This window comes from Mus pahari, chromosome 3 (assembly GCF_900095145.1).
Source record: "Mus pahari chromosome 3, PAHARI_EIJ_v1.1, whole genome shotgun sequence".
Lineage (NCBI taxonomy): Eukaryota > Metazoa > Chordata > Mammalia > Rodentia > Muridae > Mus > Mus pahari.
The window spans coordinates 43,823,380-43,842,033 of NC_034592.1; the positions used below are offsets into that span (position 1 = coordinate 43,823,380).

General features: G+C 43.3%; 1 protein-coding gene across 1 annotated transcript in view; it reads left to right on the forward strand.

Annotated features, from left to right (window-relative positions):
• Nucleotides 1–18,654, forward strand: part of Gpd2 (glycerol-3-phosphate dehydrogenase 2) — a 135,669-nt gene that overhangs the window by 12,285 nt on the left and 104,730 nt on the right. The window contains exon 2 of the mRNA XM_029536655.1: nucleotides 18,156–18,265. Coding sequence (XP_029392515.1) covers nucleotides 18,164–18,265 — 102 coding nt within the window. The 5' untranslated portion in view covers nucleotides 18,156–18,163. The remainder of the gene's footprint in view (nucleotides 1–18,155; nucleotides 18,266–18,654) is intronic.

Genomic DNA, 18,654 nt, shown 5'->3' on the forward strand with positions numbered 1-18,654 from the left:
CTGGAACTCACTCTGTAGACCAGTCTGGCCTCGAACTCAGAAATCCGCCTGCCTGTGCCTCCCGAGTGCTGGGATTAAAGGTGTGCACCACCACGCTCGGCTTTTTTTTGGTTTTTTGAGACAGGGTTTCTCTGTATAGCCTGGAACTCACTCTAGACCAGGCTGGCCTGCCTCTGCCTCCTGAGTGCTGGGATTAAAGGCATTCGCCACCATGTCCGGCTTTCTCTTTCTTTTTGAGATTGTAATGTAATTACAACATCTCTAATTCCCCACCCCCTTCCAGCCCTCCCGTATACTGACTAGCATAGCCTCAATGACACAGTATGGAGTTAACCGATGTTTTACTGGCTGTAATTTGTCTACCGGGCAAAGTCCAAATTCCTTTGAATTCGCAGGGATCGTATGAGATATTTAATAACTACCCCACCTGCTTATTTTTTTCCCCTCATCTCCTTCTGGGTTATGATTGGTTTGATGGCCACCCTGAACTTCTACCTCATTCTAATCTTGCTTACCTTTGAGGAAGGGCTATTCACCAGCCAGAAGAAGTCCTTCAGGTAGGCTGGCTAAACTTGACTAGAGCTAAGATGGCTGCTAGAGACAGCAGCCTCCAGCTTTATTATAAGATGACCTGCATTGTAAGTGACACATTCTCCAGTACTGGACAGTCATCACCACTGTCATGGTGGCCCACTGGATAGCATAAAAAGAGTAAAAATGGATGTCCATACTAGGACTACCCCCCAACCCCCTTAGGGAGCTATTAGGCCTTCCCTTTAGTAGCCTAATCCCCTCCTCTGCCTTGCCCACCATAGGAGGTGAATTTTTTTTTTTTTTTTAAACCTCCATATGAAGGGGTAGAAGAGCACTATCCCTGCAAGGTCAAGGGCTTGCTTGGCATTTCTCTCTCACAGCTGTGCTTGACCAACAATACAAGTTTCCACTTGAGATTCAGTCTTGTTACTGGTTCTACAGTTCCCGGAGAGAAACAGGACCCATGCTATGGGTAGTATCTAGTCATGTCACTGGCCTCTGCTTTTGCACCACAGGGACACTATTCCCCCAGGAAGCACCGTGTCCACCTTGGTGAACATCTTTTCTCATAGTCACTTGGACACTGAACCTTCCACAGCAGAGTTACTACTGCTTCCCCTACAGCTACCCTTATGATTTTCCTCGTCTCTTCTCCCTCAGGGATAAGTAATCCTTTAGCTTTTTATCTAAACCTTATCCATACACACTTTTTTATTGTTGATTAATTAATTTTTTGACAAAGGGTCCCCATTAGGTAGCCATGGCTGTCCTGGAACTTGTTCTGTAGACCAGGCTGGCCTTGAACTCACATTCTGCCTCCTGAGTGCTGGGATTAAAGGTGTGTGTGACCATGCCTGGTTTCTATTTGTTTTAGAATCTCCTTTTCTGAACTATGACTTCCTTCAAGGCAGAATCCACAAATCGGTCACTCACAGGTTTAACAGATGAAAATGTGGTGCTTATTAACTCTACATATTGCCTTTCTTTTGTGAGGTGTAAGTCATGTTCTGTATACTTTTGGCCTATCTTTTCTTTTATATATTTTCATAGAGTATCTCATAGTCCAGGCTAGCTTTGAATTCACTTTGTAGCCAAGGTTGTCTTGAATTACTGAGTTTATTGTCTTTATTTGCTAAGTGCGTACACCCTCCAGACTTTGTATCGACTCCTGTTTTTAGTGCTCCCCTCCCCCCCTTGACTGGTGAAGGAGAATTTGTTGAAAGCAAAGATGGGTACAGAAAACACTTCGTATCTGTGTGACCAAGGTGATTAAGATGGAAAGCCAACAATCTGAGTTACGCCTTGTCCTCCGTTGTCGTTGCTTTGGGCTGAGCTGTAAACATTAACTTCTTTACTTATATAGCCTAATGAAGGCAAATGTGGTGGTTTTCTGGTGTGCTTAAGTATAATTGGTTGGCCTTTTCCCACTGTCCACCTGATTATGCCGATGGGATGTAGAACTTTCTGAAGACTTGCTTCAAAGTCCAGTCCCTTTAAAGTCTCCTCAGATGTCAGTTTCCTTGTCTCACACGAACTAATAATTACTTCTGTATTACCAAGGTTTGAGATAATGTAAATCAGATACCAGCAGTATGAACATTGTGAGTCAGCATGATGTGTGAGAGCACCAGTGAGTCACTCCTCAGCACCAGTGGATGGGAGTGGTGGGAAAGGGAGCACAGTAGGGGCTGACTGGTTTGGGAGTCTAGGATGAATAACAGGGATGGCGTGATGGGTAAACTGGCTAGTGGGACTGCTAACGGGATGCCTGAAGTTAGCATGTTCCGAGTGAGTGAACAAGGAAGACCTGTTTTGACACTTGGGGTCATAGATTGTTCTCAGGTAATTTCTGCAAGAATAACCAGTTGTGGTTTGTGTCTTTATGTCCCAAGACCAGTGTATCGTTCTTTTTTTTTCCCGAGACAGGGTTTCTCTGTGTAGACTAGATGGGCCTCGAACTCAGAAATCCGCCTGCCTCTGCCTCTCAAGTGCTGGGATTAAAGGCGTGCGCCACCACCGCCCGGCCAGTGTATCGTTGTTAAGGCACTGCATGCATTTTTTTAAGAAATACCCTGATTTCTTTAGATAGATTAACCTACAAAGTTAACTGGTCTGATAGCCTTTTGGTTTTATATTAGTAGTTCCCCCACCCCCCCCAACCCCCAAGGGAGAAGGAGTCCAGAGCTGTGATGGAGGCAAAAGCTACTTCCCAGTTTCTATGAAATAATTACCCCCAACAATGCTATGCTATTCCAAAGAGAGGACAAAATTCCACACTTGTCCTGGCACAGTTGTCCCGGTGGATTAACCCCAGAGGGTTAATTCAGGACACAAACCTTTGATCAGGATTCTTACAGAGGAATGCTTTCAGTTCATGCCCACACTAACAGTGTTGGAGGTCCAGCTACTGGACTTCACGTGATTGCAGCCTGACCTGAGGGAAAGTCAGCTCCCTCCCTTTGACTTCTGCAACCACCAACCTATGGCCCAGATCCACAGTAGGTTCTGGGCTTTGTACAGATCTGTGATAGGCCACTCCACAAAGAACAGTATCTCTTCTGTTTGAGACTGTTTATTTTGGAAGGTGATGTTAGAGAAAAGCTAGAGGAGGCCTACTGACTGTTTTACCAGGGAATTAACAGGATTTATTTATGAGTGATCAGGGTACCTGGGTTCGAGTAGGGGCTGCGTAGGTCCAAAGCAGGGTGGCATCTCCACGAAGGCAGGCGTCTGTTTCCTTCTCTACTTATTATAGGCCTGAATAGTGGCCACATCTGCATTGTGGGCATGCAGGATGTTAGTGAGAGCTTACAGTCTAGGCCTTAGATATCACAGTGGCAGTTGGCAGGTACATGCCACGCTGTACCTTTTGGTGCAGGTGAGACTTTACAGAGGAGCTAACTAACTAAACCTCTTTGTCACACAGCTTGTGTCTGGGTTGAGCCGAAGGGCTGCCGCTGTCTTCGGTGTGGTACAGGTTCTCCCACGGTGGATGTTGTGCTGAACTTGACAGTGGTGTCAGTTGAAGATGCCATACTACCCTGAATGTGCCCGGTCAAGTGTGACTGTGTTAAGGACGGCACCTGCGACTAGTGGGAACCTGGATGTACCCAGAGGAAGGGCTGGCTGTGTCCTGCAAACAAGTTGTCAGTTGTTAGTGGCAGGGAAGGAAAGCAAGGTTGAGCTCCTCACAAGAGAGGCTGTGCTTTCTCTGTGAGCTTCCTTTAAGGCCTAGTACAGTTCAAGGGCCCCTGTGTGAGTGGCCCACCTAGTTTTGGTAGCCTGGAGCCTACAGCAAAGTAGCAGAAAGATAGAAGGCAAGAGCCAACCCCTGGAGGTTGCTCTCTAACCCTGGAGTGTGTGCTGTTGCTATGTGGTTATACTCAGGCACACATCTCTCTGTCTCTGTCTCCCTGTCTCTGTCTCTGTCTCTTACACACACACACACACACACACACACACACACACACACACACACACACACAGAATGAAAAATGCTGTGCTGAGGTAGTTTTGGTTCAAGTTGACTGAATGAAAAAGAAAAAAAAAAAAAAAAAAGAAAAGAAAAAGGAATGGAAAGGCCATGACTGCTCCTAGGTATGGTAGAGGAGAGAGTATGTCCTAGATATAGACGAGAGCATAGCCAGAGGCTCTCTCTGGGAGAGTCTAGAGTGGTCATGATTCTGAACTATGTAGGGACAAAGGGTGGAGGAGGAGAAGAAGGGAAAGAGGGGAACCATGTATAGCAGCAGCCAGGAGGCCAAAACAGGGCAGAGAGAGGAGGTCACCAAAATGTCTGGATTATATTGGGAAGAACCTCTGGGTAAGGGAGGTCCAGCCCTTGAGCTAGAAAGTGAGGGATGCTGGGAGAACCTGGAGGCCAGGTCTGCTTTGGTATGCTTAATAGGCACCTCAACTGCTTGTCCTGAGTTTGAAACTTAACATTAACTGGTTTAAATATTACTGTATCAGATGCTTAAGGCGAACTCATCTTAGAGTAGATGCTCTATGTTCCTCAGGAAAAGGTAGATACCTCTGTAGTGTTTTCTAGGTCTTGCTCCAAGACTCCTAATAAATTGCAGAGGCAAAAACCTATTTCTTCTTTTTCTATGTGGCTCTTGACTCATCTTTATTAAAGACAAGAGTGGTTGTATAACAGGAAAATCACCGAGTAATGGTCAGATGACATGGGATGTGGTCAGATGCCAGCAGTCCATTTGCAGGGTTACTTTCCTTAGACAACTTTCGTTATCACAGGAACACACAATCACTATACAGATATTAAAATGATGCATTCAATGAATGACTCAACCCTACTAGTTTCAAATTTGGCGTGGGGGGCTTTACTCCTCTAGTCTTCCTGTTAGCATCTGCACTTTTTTTTTTTTTTTTTAAAGATTTATTTATTTATTATATGTAAGTACACTGTAGCTGACTTCAGACACTCCAGANGAGGGCATCAGATCTTGTTACGGATGGTTGTGAGCCACCATATGGTTGCTGGGATTTGAACTCAGGACCTTTGGAAGAGCAGTCGGTGCTCTTACACGCTGAGCCATCTCACCAGCCCCAAACATCTGCACTTATGCTCACACAGAAGTTTGCATGCACATACACTTTGTAATTTTTTGAGTCAAGGTCTTGGAAAGTTGCCATGAGTACCCTGGAGTCTATTATATAGACTAAATTGACTTAGTATTCGCAGCAATCCTCCTGCCTCTGCCTTCTGAGTGCCGGGATTATAGGTGTGTTCCAGCTCTGTTGAGTCGGGTCACTGTTTTATATACTTTTCTACATTCCCATCATGGTGGCTCTATCCCTAATGCTAACAACCTATAGGGAATCTAAACACCGACTGGCTCAATACCTGGCCAGGAAGGGGATCCACCATCTTCATTTCTCACTAGCGTGAGAGTTACACACAACCCCCAGTATGCCCAGCTTTTACACGTGTGTGAGTGATCCAAACTCCATGTAGCTTTTTTGTTTGTTTTTGATTTTCCCGGCAGGGTTTCTCTATGTAGCCCCACCTGTCCTTGGGCTCACAGGCTGGCCTTAAACTCGGAGATATGCCTGCCTCTGCCTCCTCAGTGCTGGAACTAAAGGTGTGCACCATCGCACCCTGCCGAACTCCTGGTTATTATGTTTAATACATAGGTACATTGCTCCACTTCCAATCCTGATTCTTTTTTTTTTAATTCAAAGAAACTGAGGTCCAGACAAGTCAGGTATCTTGTTTCCCCCCCAGGCTGAGGCTGTCCTAGGCTGAGTGAACACCTCAGGTCACAGTCTCCAAAGAAGCACTCAGCTGCCTCAGAACATAATAAAGCACGTTGTTGGCAGGTGCCAAGGAGTAGGCTTCGGAAGTAGGCAGAAGTGCACTGGGTGAGGTCAGGCCTGAAGGTCACCTCATTGATACTGGAACCTAGAGTTTTGACATCACGAGTCCTATTAGAAATGCCATTTTACAAGTCACTTGCTTCCTGCCTGTGTCTTGGTGAGCTTTGGGCTCAAGCTCTGGGCTAAATCTTTCAGACTGGCTTTGATTCTTTCAGTATTATCTTAAGAGTTCCTGGCTGAGGAGAGGCTGTTGAGTCTGAATTGCTAATGTGCTCTGAGGAGTTGCATCCGCCCTGTGATTTGACTGACAACAGTGTTAGCCTAGTCCTCTGGAGTCTGGAGAATTGCAACTGCTCAGTCAAGAGTGTTTCCTGAGCTGGAATTGAAGTGCAGGGCCCTTTAGCTTCCAGTGTGACAACAACGCTCCGGCAATTGACTTTTACTCTTCAGTCTCCAGTAGGGGGGGGATTATGAAATAAAATGGGGGTTGGGGGGAAGGGCCAAGCATCCTCGTCAATATTCAAACCCATAAAAATGAGTAACTGTAATTAATCATATGCGGTCTCTCTTCCCTATTACATGTGCATTTAACTGGATCACTCTGCTTCACACAGCAGGCTACTAGCAGATGGGTAGATATGACCCGAGATCCTTTTGCAACACATGTCCAAGATCAGTTGAAGTTATGAGTAGTGTGTGTGTAACCAGCAAACAATCCCAGGCCCCAGGGGGACTAGATGTGCAGACGTCTCCCTCTGTGGGTATTGGAGAAGGTGTTCTTTGTACCAGCCTGTCACAGTGAATGAGAGGGAGGGAGCCATCTCTGAAGTATGTGTGTTCAATAGGGATTGGTACTCACTCGAGACGAGCCCGGAAGTGTGGGTTTTCCTATTGTAGATACTATTTTTTGATTGCGGTTTGTGTGTTTTGCTTTCTTTCTCAGGGAGGATCTTTATCCTCTCTCTCTCTCTAGTCCCCTTCTGCCTCCTTTTCATACATTTCATATATTCACAGGCATGGCCTTGTTCTGTAACAAAACATCCAAACAGGTTTTACACACTCTCTCTGATCTCCCTCCTTTCCTGGGTCTCAAAAGGAGACCTCTCCTGGTAGGCAAATGCTCTGCCGCCGATCTGTACCCCACAGACGATTCTTTCTTCTGAAACACAAATTTCATCAGAGCCCTCCACTGACTTCCTGTCTCTGCATTGTCAGAATGAAAGCCTTGCTAGGAGGAGGTCCTGTGTGTGACTTGGCACCTGTCTCTCCTTCTGACCTCAGCTGGGACCAACTGCAGGCGCCACTTGATGCAGTCACAGCAGCCTTTTTGGCATACCAGAGATGTGGAGCCTGTACAGGCTGAGAGTATCTTTGTCTGTTGGCCTCTTGCAGAAAGCCTTTCCCTCAGGAGCTATATGCTGACCTTTCCTCAAGAGACCTCCCCATAGCACACTCATGAACGCTATCCCTACCCCACCCCCGCACCCAAGTTACTCTCTAAATTGTTACTCATTTTATTTACTGTTTCATAGCACTTGTCATTTGAAAAATATCTTAAGAGGATCTTACGTTTATAGAATACCCCCAATCCATGACAACAGAGGGGTCCTCTGCCCTCAGAGCTGTGCTGGGTGTCTAACAGGCAGCACACGCTCAGACCCAGTGGCCCTCCACCTGCCTTCTTCACTGGGCAAGATGGCTAAGGGATATTTTTCTGAATATTTCGAATTCTTGCTTTGGTTATATTCTAAGAGCTTATGATTTTTGTTTTCCTGTGTTAATGTGTGTGTGGTGTGTGTTTGAGTTCTGAAATATGGCAATAACAAAAATATAGCTCACATTTTGAAATTGGACTTAATTACTTATCTCGGAGGCACTTATATGTACTGAAAAAGACTTGAAAGTGTCAATATACTGTACTGACAATAATTTAGTTATAAATTATGTTGAACATACACTGGTTACATATGATATATAGCCCTGTTTTGTAAAGAAGTATCAGTTATACATAATCCTATTTTAATGATGCAGAGTATAAATGTAGGTGTATATTCGTACCATTTGGCAAAAATGTTGGCTTAGAACTAGGGAGACTCTACTTGGCCATACAAATGCATATATTGATTCCAGTTAGCTGAGCTGATATGCGTATGTGTGGTTAGAAGACAGAGAGCTTTGCATTTTCTTTCCAAACCAGTTAAAAAATATAGACTTCCTTAAATCTGAGTATAGAAAGACAGTCCAATTGTTTGTAGGGCAGGAGAGGTTTACTGTATTATTTTTTTGAGGTAAGTGTGGGTCTATGTAGGTGAGGGTATATAAAAGCTGAGTTGTGTGCCTGCATATGTGTATGTGTGTGCTTTGAAATAATCTTGTGTGAGAGTGGTTAGGGGCACTATTGCTGTAATAAAGCCCCATGACCGAAAGCAAGTTGGGGAAGAAAGGGTTTATTTGGCTTCCACTTCCACATCACAGTCCATCACTGAGGAAGTCAGAGCAGGAAGCTGGAGGCAGGAGCTGATGCAGAGGCCATGGAGAAGAGCTGCTTACTGGCTTGCTCCGCTTGCATTCATCTAGAACCCAGGGCCAAGAGCCCACTGGTGGCACCACCCACAATGGGCTGAGCCCTTCCCCATCAATCACCAATTAAAAAAAAAATGCTCTACGGGCTTGCCTGTGATACAATCTTAGGGAGGCATTTTTATCTATTGAGGATCCCTCCTCTCCAATGAGAAGATCTCAAGTTATCATCAAATTAACCAGCATGTGTGTTGCATGCGTGTTTGTTTGTATATTTGTGTGAGTATGACGTACATGGCCAGAGATGGAAGTCTGGCATCTTCTTCAATTGACCCCCACTTTATGCATTGAGACAGAGCTCTTACTTGGGCCCAGAGCTTGCTGTACTGATTAGACTAGCTATCCTGCTTGAACTCCCAAGTCTCCTTTCAGGTTGGCATTATGGATGGGCGGCCAAGCTTGCCCGGCTTTTACATGCATGTAGGGACCCAAACTGATCCTCACACTTGCATGCGAGTCACTTTCTTCACGGAGCCCTCTGCCCAGGCGCACGCCTTTAATCCCAGCACTTGGGAGGCAGAGGCAGGCGGATTTCTGAGTTCGAGGCCAGCCTGGTCTACAGAGTGAGTTCCAGGACAGCCAGGACTACACAGAGAAACCCTGTCTCGAAAAAACAAAAAAACAAAAAAACAAAAAAAAGGAAAAGGTAGTTTTAGAATATTGAGCAGAATGCTTTTTATTCTCTGTTTATGGTATGCAAGTTTTGTCTGTGGCTGTTACTGTCTGTGTCATGTTGGTACCAATGAATATCTCAGCCCCTGGTAAGTAGACTTGCTTATAAGTCTATACTTATGTTTTCCACTTAGGGTGTGTGCCAAACCTCATAAAAGAGAAACCAAAAAAACAAAAAACAAAAAACAAACAAAAAACCAACCCCCCTCCCCAAAACCCTGAAAAAGATTAAGAAGGGATGCCACATGGCGATAGGATGGCAGGATGGAATGGAATCAATAAGATCTTACAATGACCAAGTCTGCTCAGGCCAAGATATGTATGTATGTATGTATGTATGTATGTATGTATGTATGTATGTATGAGACGTTGCCTTGTAGCTCAGGCGAGCTGTGAACCTATGACCATCCCTCTTGTTCAGCTTACTAGTATGGTTTCAGGTGTGAGGACTACACCTGCCCATAGCTAGGATGGCTGAGATCAAACAACAACATCGATCACAATTTTTGCTTAAGTGAAAGGAAGTTGAATATTTTTGGGGCAAGGGTGAAGGGTCTGGACAATGCTCTACTGTTGCACATCCCCTTGAATAGGATCATTGTGAGCGAACATCTTATTTCAACATCTCTTGTTTCTTTAAGGTTGTTTCCTTGAGGGTTAAACATGTTTAGAGAATCTGGTCACTTTACCAAAGACAGTACAGTTCGAGATTATTGTGACTAGTGTATTTGAGGTTTTCTAACACAGTCACTGTGTGTGTGTGTGTGTGTGTGTGTGTGTGTGTGTGTGTTTGTGTAGCTTAAACATCCACATATATACATATGGATCGTTGGATGTGTGGAGGAGTGAATTTAAATGCAGAATTCAGCAAGCTGGGGGTGAATAGGAATACAGGTATGCAATGTGGTAAGCTCTGTTCTCTGGGATACCACCACAGCATACTTCCTGGCCCCAGAATTATTTCTAATTCTGTTCTTCTCCAGGACTTCTTCTCTGGAAGTATTTATAGTAGTGGTGGAGTAGATCTGTATTTAAACAGGTTAGCTTTCGACAGTATAAAAAGTTGATTTGAAAATACTGTGCTATTACGAATTATAACACAAACTCAGGTATGGTCTTTTAGTTTGTTCTAGTTTTGGAGGCAGGCTGCCACATAGACTCGGTGACCTGAGCGAATTATACAGTGATAGCTGACTATGAACTTCTGATTTCCTTCCTTTCTTCCTTTCCCCAATCCTTGTAGTTTTAACTTGAGTTTTAGCATGGGTGAGTGGGAGAGAAAGCGATTTGAGTGCACTTTTCCTCTTCCATTGTGCTGTGGATTGCTGTCAGTCTTTAAATTCTGGACACACCGGGCAGGATTTCCTCTGAGCAAGTGCTGCATTTTTAATTTTGTAAAGTTCACATACCTTTCTTTTAAAAGCCACTGGATTAATATGTGGTTGGACACGTGGGCTGGGCCCCAGAGTTGTGCCTCTCATGGGTGTGACAGCGTGATGTGACTCAGTGGGAAGAGGGGGTGACTTTCCGTGCTCGGCTGCAAACGGGGAGCCAAGTATGGGGGCGGGGGGGGTGTCTTTGTGTTACTGTTGGGCCGACTTGTACGTTTAGTTTGTAAATGGTTAGTAAGATAGCATGTGCTAACTCTGAGTTATGCCCCGGGGATCTCGTGTTTTGTATGTGAAATGCCCTGTGCATCTGGGCTTTTCGATGCAGGCAATCGGAAGAGTATGGAACACTTCACTAGCTTTCTGCAGAGCCTGCCCCCCCAAACTGCAAAGCTGGTGGTTGAGTTCCTCTTCCTAGACAAGAACCCCACCACTGAGGTCCATCCTCAGCCCTCTGCCATTCAAGACAGGTCTTGCTGTTCATCTCAAGCTGGCCTCCTTCCTGGCCCCGGGATGACAGACATGCACCGCCACACCCAGCTGAGCGTGCTCTTTGACCTGTACTTTTCCTCACACCGATCACACGTGTAACAGATGCTCATTCCTAGCCTGGCGTACCAGTCAACATCTTGAGCAGTTCCTACTTTTCTGCAGTTCATGGGGAACGTGGAGATTAACTGTTCATTGCGGGTCATTGGGATTGCTTATAAGAGGCCAGAAAGATAGGGACATTTGTCTGTAGGTCCGAGGTTTCTCTCACAGTGAGAGATGGTTATGAATGCATGAGATCTTAAATTACCTTTACATGTACTTTTTAAAAGATTTATTTATTTATTTATTTATTTATTTATTTATTTATTTATTTATTATATGTAAGTACACTGTAGCTGTCTTCAGACACCCCAGTAAAAGCCATCAGATCCCATTATGGATGGTTGGGGGGGTCACCATATGGTTGCTGGGATTTGAACTCAGGACCTTTGGAAGAGCAGTCAGTGCTCTTAACCGCCGAGCCTTCTCTCCAGCTGTATCTTTGCATCTTGATGAGTGCTGAGAGAGGTTAGCTGTAGTCTAGCGTGGACAGTAAAGTAAGTAATTTAGGTAGAGAATTCAGGGGGTGGACATATTCTTTCCAGCATAAGCATACTTCTGATTGTCCTATATTTTTCTTTTCTTAAGATTAGTTTTATTATTGTGTTCATATGCCTCTTGTGCTCCCAGACCATGGCAAAGGTGTGGAGACGAGAGGGTAGTTTTCTCCACCTTGGGATCTGGGAAACTAAACTCAGGTGGTCAGGCTTTTGTGGAAACCTTTTCTTCACTGACTGTTCCTGTTGGCTTTTTTTTTTTTTAAAAATTTTTTTTTTTATATTTTTTCACTTGATGGTTGTTTCTTGCTTTCAAAGGGAGATGTTTAAGTTATTCAAATATATGATTTAGCTGGGAGGGTGACCTTGGCTCTGAGTGGGAGGAAACAGGTAGGGAACACTCTGGGACTGGGTTTGAGGTGTATGTTGATCTGAGTTGCTATCTATAGTGGGTGTCCTTGAGGGACAGCCAAGGGTTCAGGTAAGCTCAGTCAGTCCCTGCAGGCTTTGAGAAGTGGCAGCTGTAGTTGGTGTCTGTGGGCACTCAAGGAGCAAATGCAATGGTCACTTCTCAGCTAAGGTTTCCTAAACCTATACTTTGAAGGCCTTTTTATTTTATATTTTTTATTTATTTTTTTTTAAAATAAGTTTTTAGATGGATATATGGCTACTCTCTTGTTTTCTTTAAATAAGAATTGTACTAAGATTTGAAATTTTCTCAGTTTCAAACTGGTCTCCTTCTCGCCTTCATTCAGTTTGTCTGTCTAGATCAGAACATTGCATCAGTGGGGGCCAACCCCCAGCTCCCAGGATCCCTCACTTTACCATGTTTGTTCTCTGCCTACTTCCTCCCGTCATCATTTGTCAGTACCCTTTGGTCACCTTACCCAAGGTTGACTGAAACCAAGCTCATTCAGCCCACGTGGGGACCACTTCATTGTCATCTAGTTGGCCTTTTCTTCCTCATAACCTTCTGCACAAAATTCTACTGTAGAGGGAGACATACATCTCGAGCAGATGTGTGTGTCAGTGAGGGCCATTTTGTTTAGGCTTGGCCAGCTGAGCTAGACTTCTTGGGAAGAATTGGAGTCAGGATGTGCCAGCCTGGGAGTCAGCCCTGAATCATCACTGTGCATGTGATTTAATTAACAGTCCAGAAAGCATGGACATTGAGCTGTGTGATAAGCTAGTTAATTTTGTGGTTGTATCTCTCTTCTCTCTCTCTCTCTCTCTCTCTCTCTCTCTCTCTCTCTCTCTCTCTCTCTCATTTTATTTATTTTTTAGAGAGCACCTCCTCTGCTGAGGTGAAGCAGAATCCTAGAGTAGGGTCTTTGAGATGGGTCCCTTTGGTGTGAAAGGATTTCAGAACAATTCAGAGTGAAACACATTTACCTTAGTCATAGGGTATAATGTCAAGTTTGCTGACTAAGTCAAGTTTAGAAATTAAGTAAATTTAAAATTTGGAAAAATGTGAGCTGATTTACCTTGGAAAAATTTTTCTTCAAAATGAAAAAAAAAAAATATATATATATATTTAGATTTATTTATTTATTATATGTAAGTACACTGTAGCTGTCTTCAGACACTCCAGAAGAGGGAGTCAGATCTTGTTAAGGATGGTTGTGAGCCACCATGTAGTTGCTGGGATTTTAAGTCTGCACCTATGGAAGAGCAGTCGGGTGCTCTTACCCGCTGAGCCATCTCACCAGCCCAAAAAAGAGATATTTTTCTTTTAAGTGTATGAGTGCTTTGTCTGCGTGGACATGTGTGCATCATACGCATGTCTGGTACCTACAGAGGCCAGACGAGATCACCTGAACCTGGAGTTCCAGACAGCTGTGATCCTCCGAGTATGGACTTGCTGGGGAACCCAAGAACTCTGCAAGAGCCCCAAAGACTCCTGACAGTTGACCCTAGATCTCTGCAGACCCTAGAGGAATTTTCATTTATAAACAAAGTATTGAGGTGTGTGTATGAGGTTTAGATTCATGATGAAAGAGTGGTAAAACAGTTGCTCTCAAGGCCACAAACATCCTGACCCTGGGTGGTTGTGCTTATTGATGTTTATGTCTTAAGAACAAACACTGTCTGTGTTAACTTTGATTTTTTTTTTTTTTTAAGGTTGGGTCAAGGTTTCTAATAAGGCGGCTTTTTTCTATTCCTGCATCCCCCTCGTTTTCCCTCATTTCCTCACATTATTTGCTATCTTCTTGGTTGCAGCTTTTATTACTTAAAAATGTACCTTTATGTGTCTGTCTGTATACCGCATGAGTGCTGGCTGCCAAGGCCTTCGGATCCCTTTTCTTGGAACAGGAGTTCAAAAAGGTTGTAAGCCACCAGGTTGGCACTGAGAATCCCTCCCTGGCTGAGCCACCTCTTTAGCCCCTTTTATTACTTTTATAATTGATACTTGGAAATAATCATTTTCCTTATAAGGTAATGTAATGGATCTATGTTGGTGGTGTAAGGTTTATATTTATTGCTTTTAAGTTGCCAGAGGTTCTCCCAATGGTATGTGTATGCTAGTGTGTGTGTGTGTGTGTGTGTGTGTGTGTGTGTGTGTGTGTGATGACACAACTTCAGGTTTCAGCCGTTGCCTTTTGCTTTCCTCTTAGATATACCTGGGTAGCTAGCCAGTGAGCTTTTGGAAGATTCTTCGCTTTCCACTTCCGGTCTTCTCTCTGCAGGAGAGCTAGGGTTGTAGACACATGCTGCCAAATCCTGCCTTTTAGGCGGGTTCAGGAGACTGAGCCATCTTGCCAATTGAGGTTAACTAGTTGTTTTTTTTTTTTTTNTTAATTAATTAATTAATTAATTTATTATATGTAAGTACACTGTAGCTGTCTTTAGACACTCCAGAAGAGGGAGTCAGATCTCGTTACGGATGGTTGTGAGCCACCATGTGGTTGCTGGGATTTGAACTCAGGACCTTCAGAAGAGCAGTCAGGTGCTCTTACCCGCTGAGCCATCTCACCAGCCCCCTTAACTAGAGGTTTTAAGATGAGTTAATATGTGATAGGAAGTAAAGCAACCTCTCCATGAATGACTACTGCTGTCATTGTGCCTTTATAAAAATCTTTTTGCACTCGGGAGGCAGAGGCAGGCGGATTTCTGAGTTCGAGGCCAGCCTGGTCTACAAAGTGAGTTCCTGTACAGCCAGGGCTACACAGAGAAACCCTGTCTCGAAAAACCAAAAAAAAAAAAAAATCCTTTTGAGGAAGGGTCTCATTTTAGAGACCTGGCTGGCCTTGAACTAATACAGACTCGCCTCTGCCTCCCAACCGGTGGGGTTACAGGCATGCACCACCATATCCAGTTCCATTTTTTGTCAATCTTAGTAAAAAGAAACCTATCAATGCTGTTTTAGGATAACTGGATGGAACAGACTACCTTTTTAGCTTTTGGGCTGCCTATGAGTGTGTTTTATTTACTCATTACAAGTAGCAGCTAGGTGACCTTATACAAGGATTTGGTAATAGGAGCAGTAATCTTTTTTTGTTTTTTGTTTTTGTTTTTGAGACAGGGCCTCAGTAGAAATGATCTTTTAATTACTTCATGGGATTATAAGAAAAGATGACTCCAGCAAGAATTATTGCTAATTCTGGTGTTATATGAGTATAGTGGTTTTTTTTTTTTTTTTGCATTAGTGGGTTATTAAAACCAATCTTTTATGAATTTTAGTATAGGAAAATTAAATTGAAAGATTATAATTATGTGGGTAGGAAAGCCACCCGTTTTACACTTATTTGGCTGAATGGACCAATACCTAGCGCTGAGACATTCTCATTGACTTCTGTGTAGCACCCCAGTTGTCCTTGATGATGTGTGGTTTCCTTTGTGAGGTCATGAATGACGTTATCAGCAAGACAAGTAGTGCTACCACCCCAGGTCAAACCATACACCACAGTCACATCCAATGGACCACCAGGCTTCTGTCTATATGGGGTAGGCATGCGCATTGTTTAGGTAAATAAAACTAGGACTCTAATCTTTGTCTTGTTGATCAAACTGTCTGATGGCAGGCTGTCTCAGGGTCCCCAGGAGTTCTCTTGTTGAGACAGGCACCCCTATGAACAGTTGTCTCAGCACTTTAAACAATGTAAGCTGTGTGACAAATGGGTGCCTGCATTGGTGTGGTTTTTTTCTTTTAAGGAAGGTAAGGTTTAGCCTAAGGGTAACTGAATTTTTGACTTCCTTAACCAGCAAACACAGTTTGAGCTAAAGTGGATAGTTCTGTAGGGAAAGTGACAGTGGTGGCAGAAGAAGACACAGCTCCACATCACTGCTCGGAGCAGTCCGACAAGAGGATCCCTCCTGCTTTTAGAGATCTGACTCAGGGTCAGGTCAGCACAGGTTTCATGGCTTTGACCAGAGAAGTATTTTAGTCCAAGTCTGTTGGAGTTTATTAAAAATAGAAAAGTGCTCATAGAAAGAACACTAGGAGCAGGGATGTGCTCGTCTCAATCAAGACTTAGTTTACAGACAGACATTCTTCATGGATTTCTCAGAGAGAAGCGCAGGCAATGGATAAGAACCATCCAGGTATAGATCTTTTAGGATGAGGTGTGCAGTGTCTCTTGCCAGTAGCTGTTTGTACTATTTTGGTGCCTCTCAACTTCAAGCTCAAAGGATTGCTAAGAAACCTGTTTCTTCTCCTCTTCTGCTTCTCTCTGAGTCCTTCTCCCTCTCCTTTACTTCTCTGATTGTAGACTGGTTCTAGAGGTTCCTTGAACAGGATTAGAGCTTACAGTGAAACCCAAGGGACCGTGCGAGGAAGTCAGGACCGGCCCTTCTTCTTCTTCTTCTTCTTCTTCTTCTTTTTTTTAAGACAAGGTTTCTCTGTGTAGCCCTGGCTGTCCTGGAACTCACTTTGCAGACCAGGCTGGCCTCGAACTCAGAAATCCGCCTGCCTCTGCCTCCCAAGTGCTGCCTTTTCCTGTTCTTCTAACAACAAAGATAGTAAAGGAGAGCCCTCCAATGTCAGGGTATCTATATTAAATAGTTTCTTGGGTAAGAATGATGATGATGATGATGATGATGATGATAATACACACCTCATGTTGGAGTTTGAAGAAGAAGATCAGAAAGGAAAAAAAAAAAAAGAAATCCCAGCTTCTATTAGTGTATAATTTATAGTATTCCAAAATGAGTTCTGTATAGAACCTACTTACCAACTCTACTGAAATTCTTTAATTTAGGGGAGTAGAACTGATATTTTATATCTAATATGGAACCCAACATGCAATTATAATTTATGTTGGTTTTTTTTTTTTTTTTTTTTTTTTTTTTTTTTTTTTTTTTTTTTAATTTTTTTTTTTTTTTTTTTTTTTTTTTTTTTTTTTTTTTTTTTTTTTTTTTTTTTTTTTTTTTTTTTTTTTTTTTTTTTTTTGTATTCTAAGTTAGAACTACCTTTAAACTTAGCAAGCTCTTAACCCGTATTAGTCAGGCACAAGTGACGGGTTCAGACAGGTCTGATCACTACCCATTCTTGAAACTAGAGTAACAGCTTCCTTCTAAGAGGTCGGGTGTGCTAGCAGCTTTTGTGAATGGAAGGAGAAAGGTTTAGGCAGGTAAAGTTATTTGCTCTTAAGTTAAAAAAAATGCTCACATAATGTTATCGTTTTATGTTTGACAGAATAAAAGTAGAGCAGAGGGTTCTGATGGGATTCTAATGCCTTGCAATGGTTTTGGCTTCTAAAGAAGTCAGGAAATATTTTTAAATCCCCATGAACAGAACTTTAAAAAAAAAAAAATCCAATCAATCCAGGAGTAGAAAGGCAGGGAGAAGAAAGCAGGCCCTCTCACAATACAGCACTTTATTCAGCAATACCCTGTGAGTACAAAGGAGCTTTTTCCTTGCCTCCGCTGGCCTGTCACTGGCTCCAGGAAAACCTCCCCCATTTCCTTGTCCTCTTTTCTCCCCCTCTAAACTCCACTAACAAAAGGAGTTACAGCAGGTTAAGTTATCTTTCTGTTAGAGGACCAGGGCCTGGCATCTGTTGACTTCCACAGTTTTAGCGATGGAAATCTCAGTATCTCAGCGTTCGGCTTCTGTGAGAGTTACATCAAGAAGGGAGAACTCCAGAAAGTTGTCCCCGAGTTTGAATTGAACCCTCGGCCTAAGGGCCTGAAGTGGGCCTGTGGTTTATTGTCCTGTCGAATGACCCAGGACTTCCTTCGTGGAGAGGATTAGCTGGAGAACAAATTCGCAAGTACAGCTTGTAGTTTTGTCACATCCACATCGACATTTCTTTTCACAGCTCTCTTGACTTTATACTGTTTAAATACCCTCAGTTGTCTCTTAATTTGCATTTCTTTCTTTAATTCCTGTCAGCTCTGAATGTAACGTTTACATAATCAATTTCCTGTCTTTTTTTTTTTTTTTGAGTTAGTGCTCTTGGATTATAGTATACCTACCCATTGTCATGTCAGGAATCTTCTTATTTTACGTTTCATTGTCTACTTTAAGATAGTTTCATAAGCTGTGCAGCGTCTTATGATTAAGATTGTTAAGCAATGAGATTAACTTTTTCTTTTCTTTTTTTCTTTGTAGGCTGAGCAATGGCGTTTCAAAAGGCAGTGAAGGGGACTATTCTTGTGGGTGGAGGAGCCCTGGCCACTGTTTTGGGACTCTCTCAGTTTGCTCATTACAGAAGAAAGCAAGTGAGTAGTGACTGTGATGAAGCCGGGGATGCTGTCTCCGTGTGCTCATGACCGTGTACTCTTAGAATTTCTGTTAGGTTGAGAGATCCTCAGAATAATGACTTATGATGTCCACCAGCTTTGAGTGCCTCGTGTTTTAAAATGGAAATGTCTTCTCAAAAGCCTCCTTTTGGCTCCTTGATTTTTAAAGACTGTCTCGTTTATTCCTGCCAGGGTTTGTTCATTTAGATTTTACTTTGTCCAGTTCATTGAGATGCCCAGGCACTTTCCTCACACTTGCCAAGTTTGTCCGCTTAGAAGGCAGGAGTCTGAGGAAGAAAGTGGGAAAGCAAAGGCCCAGTTCTGCCGTCTGGTTATATTTCCCTCCCTCCCTCCCTCCCTCCCTCCCT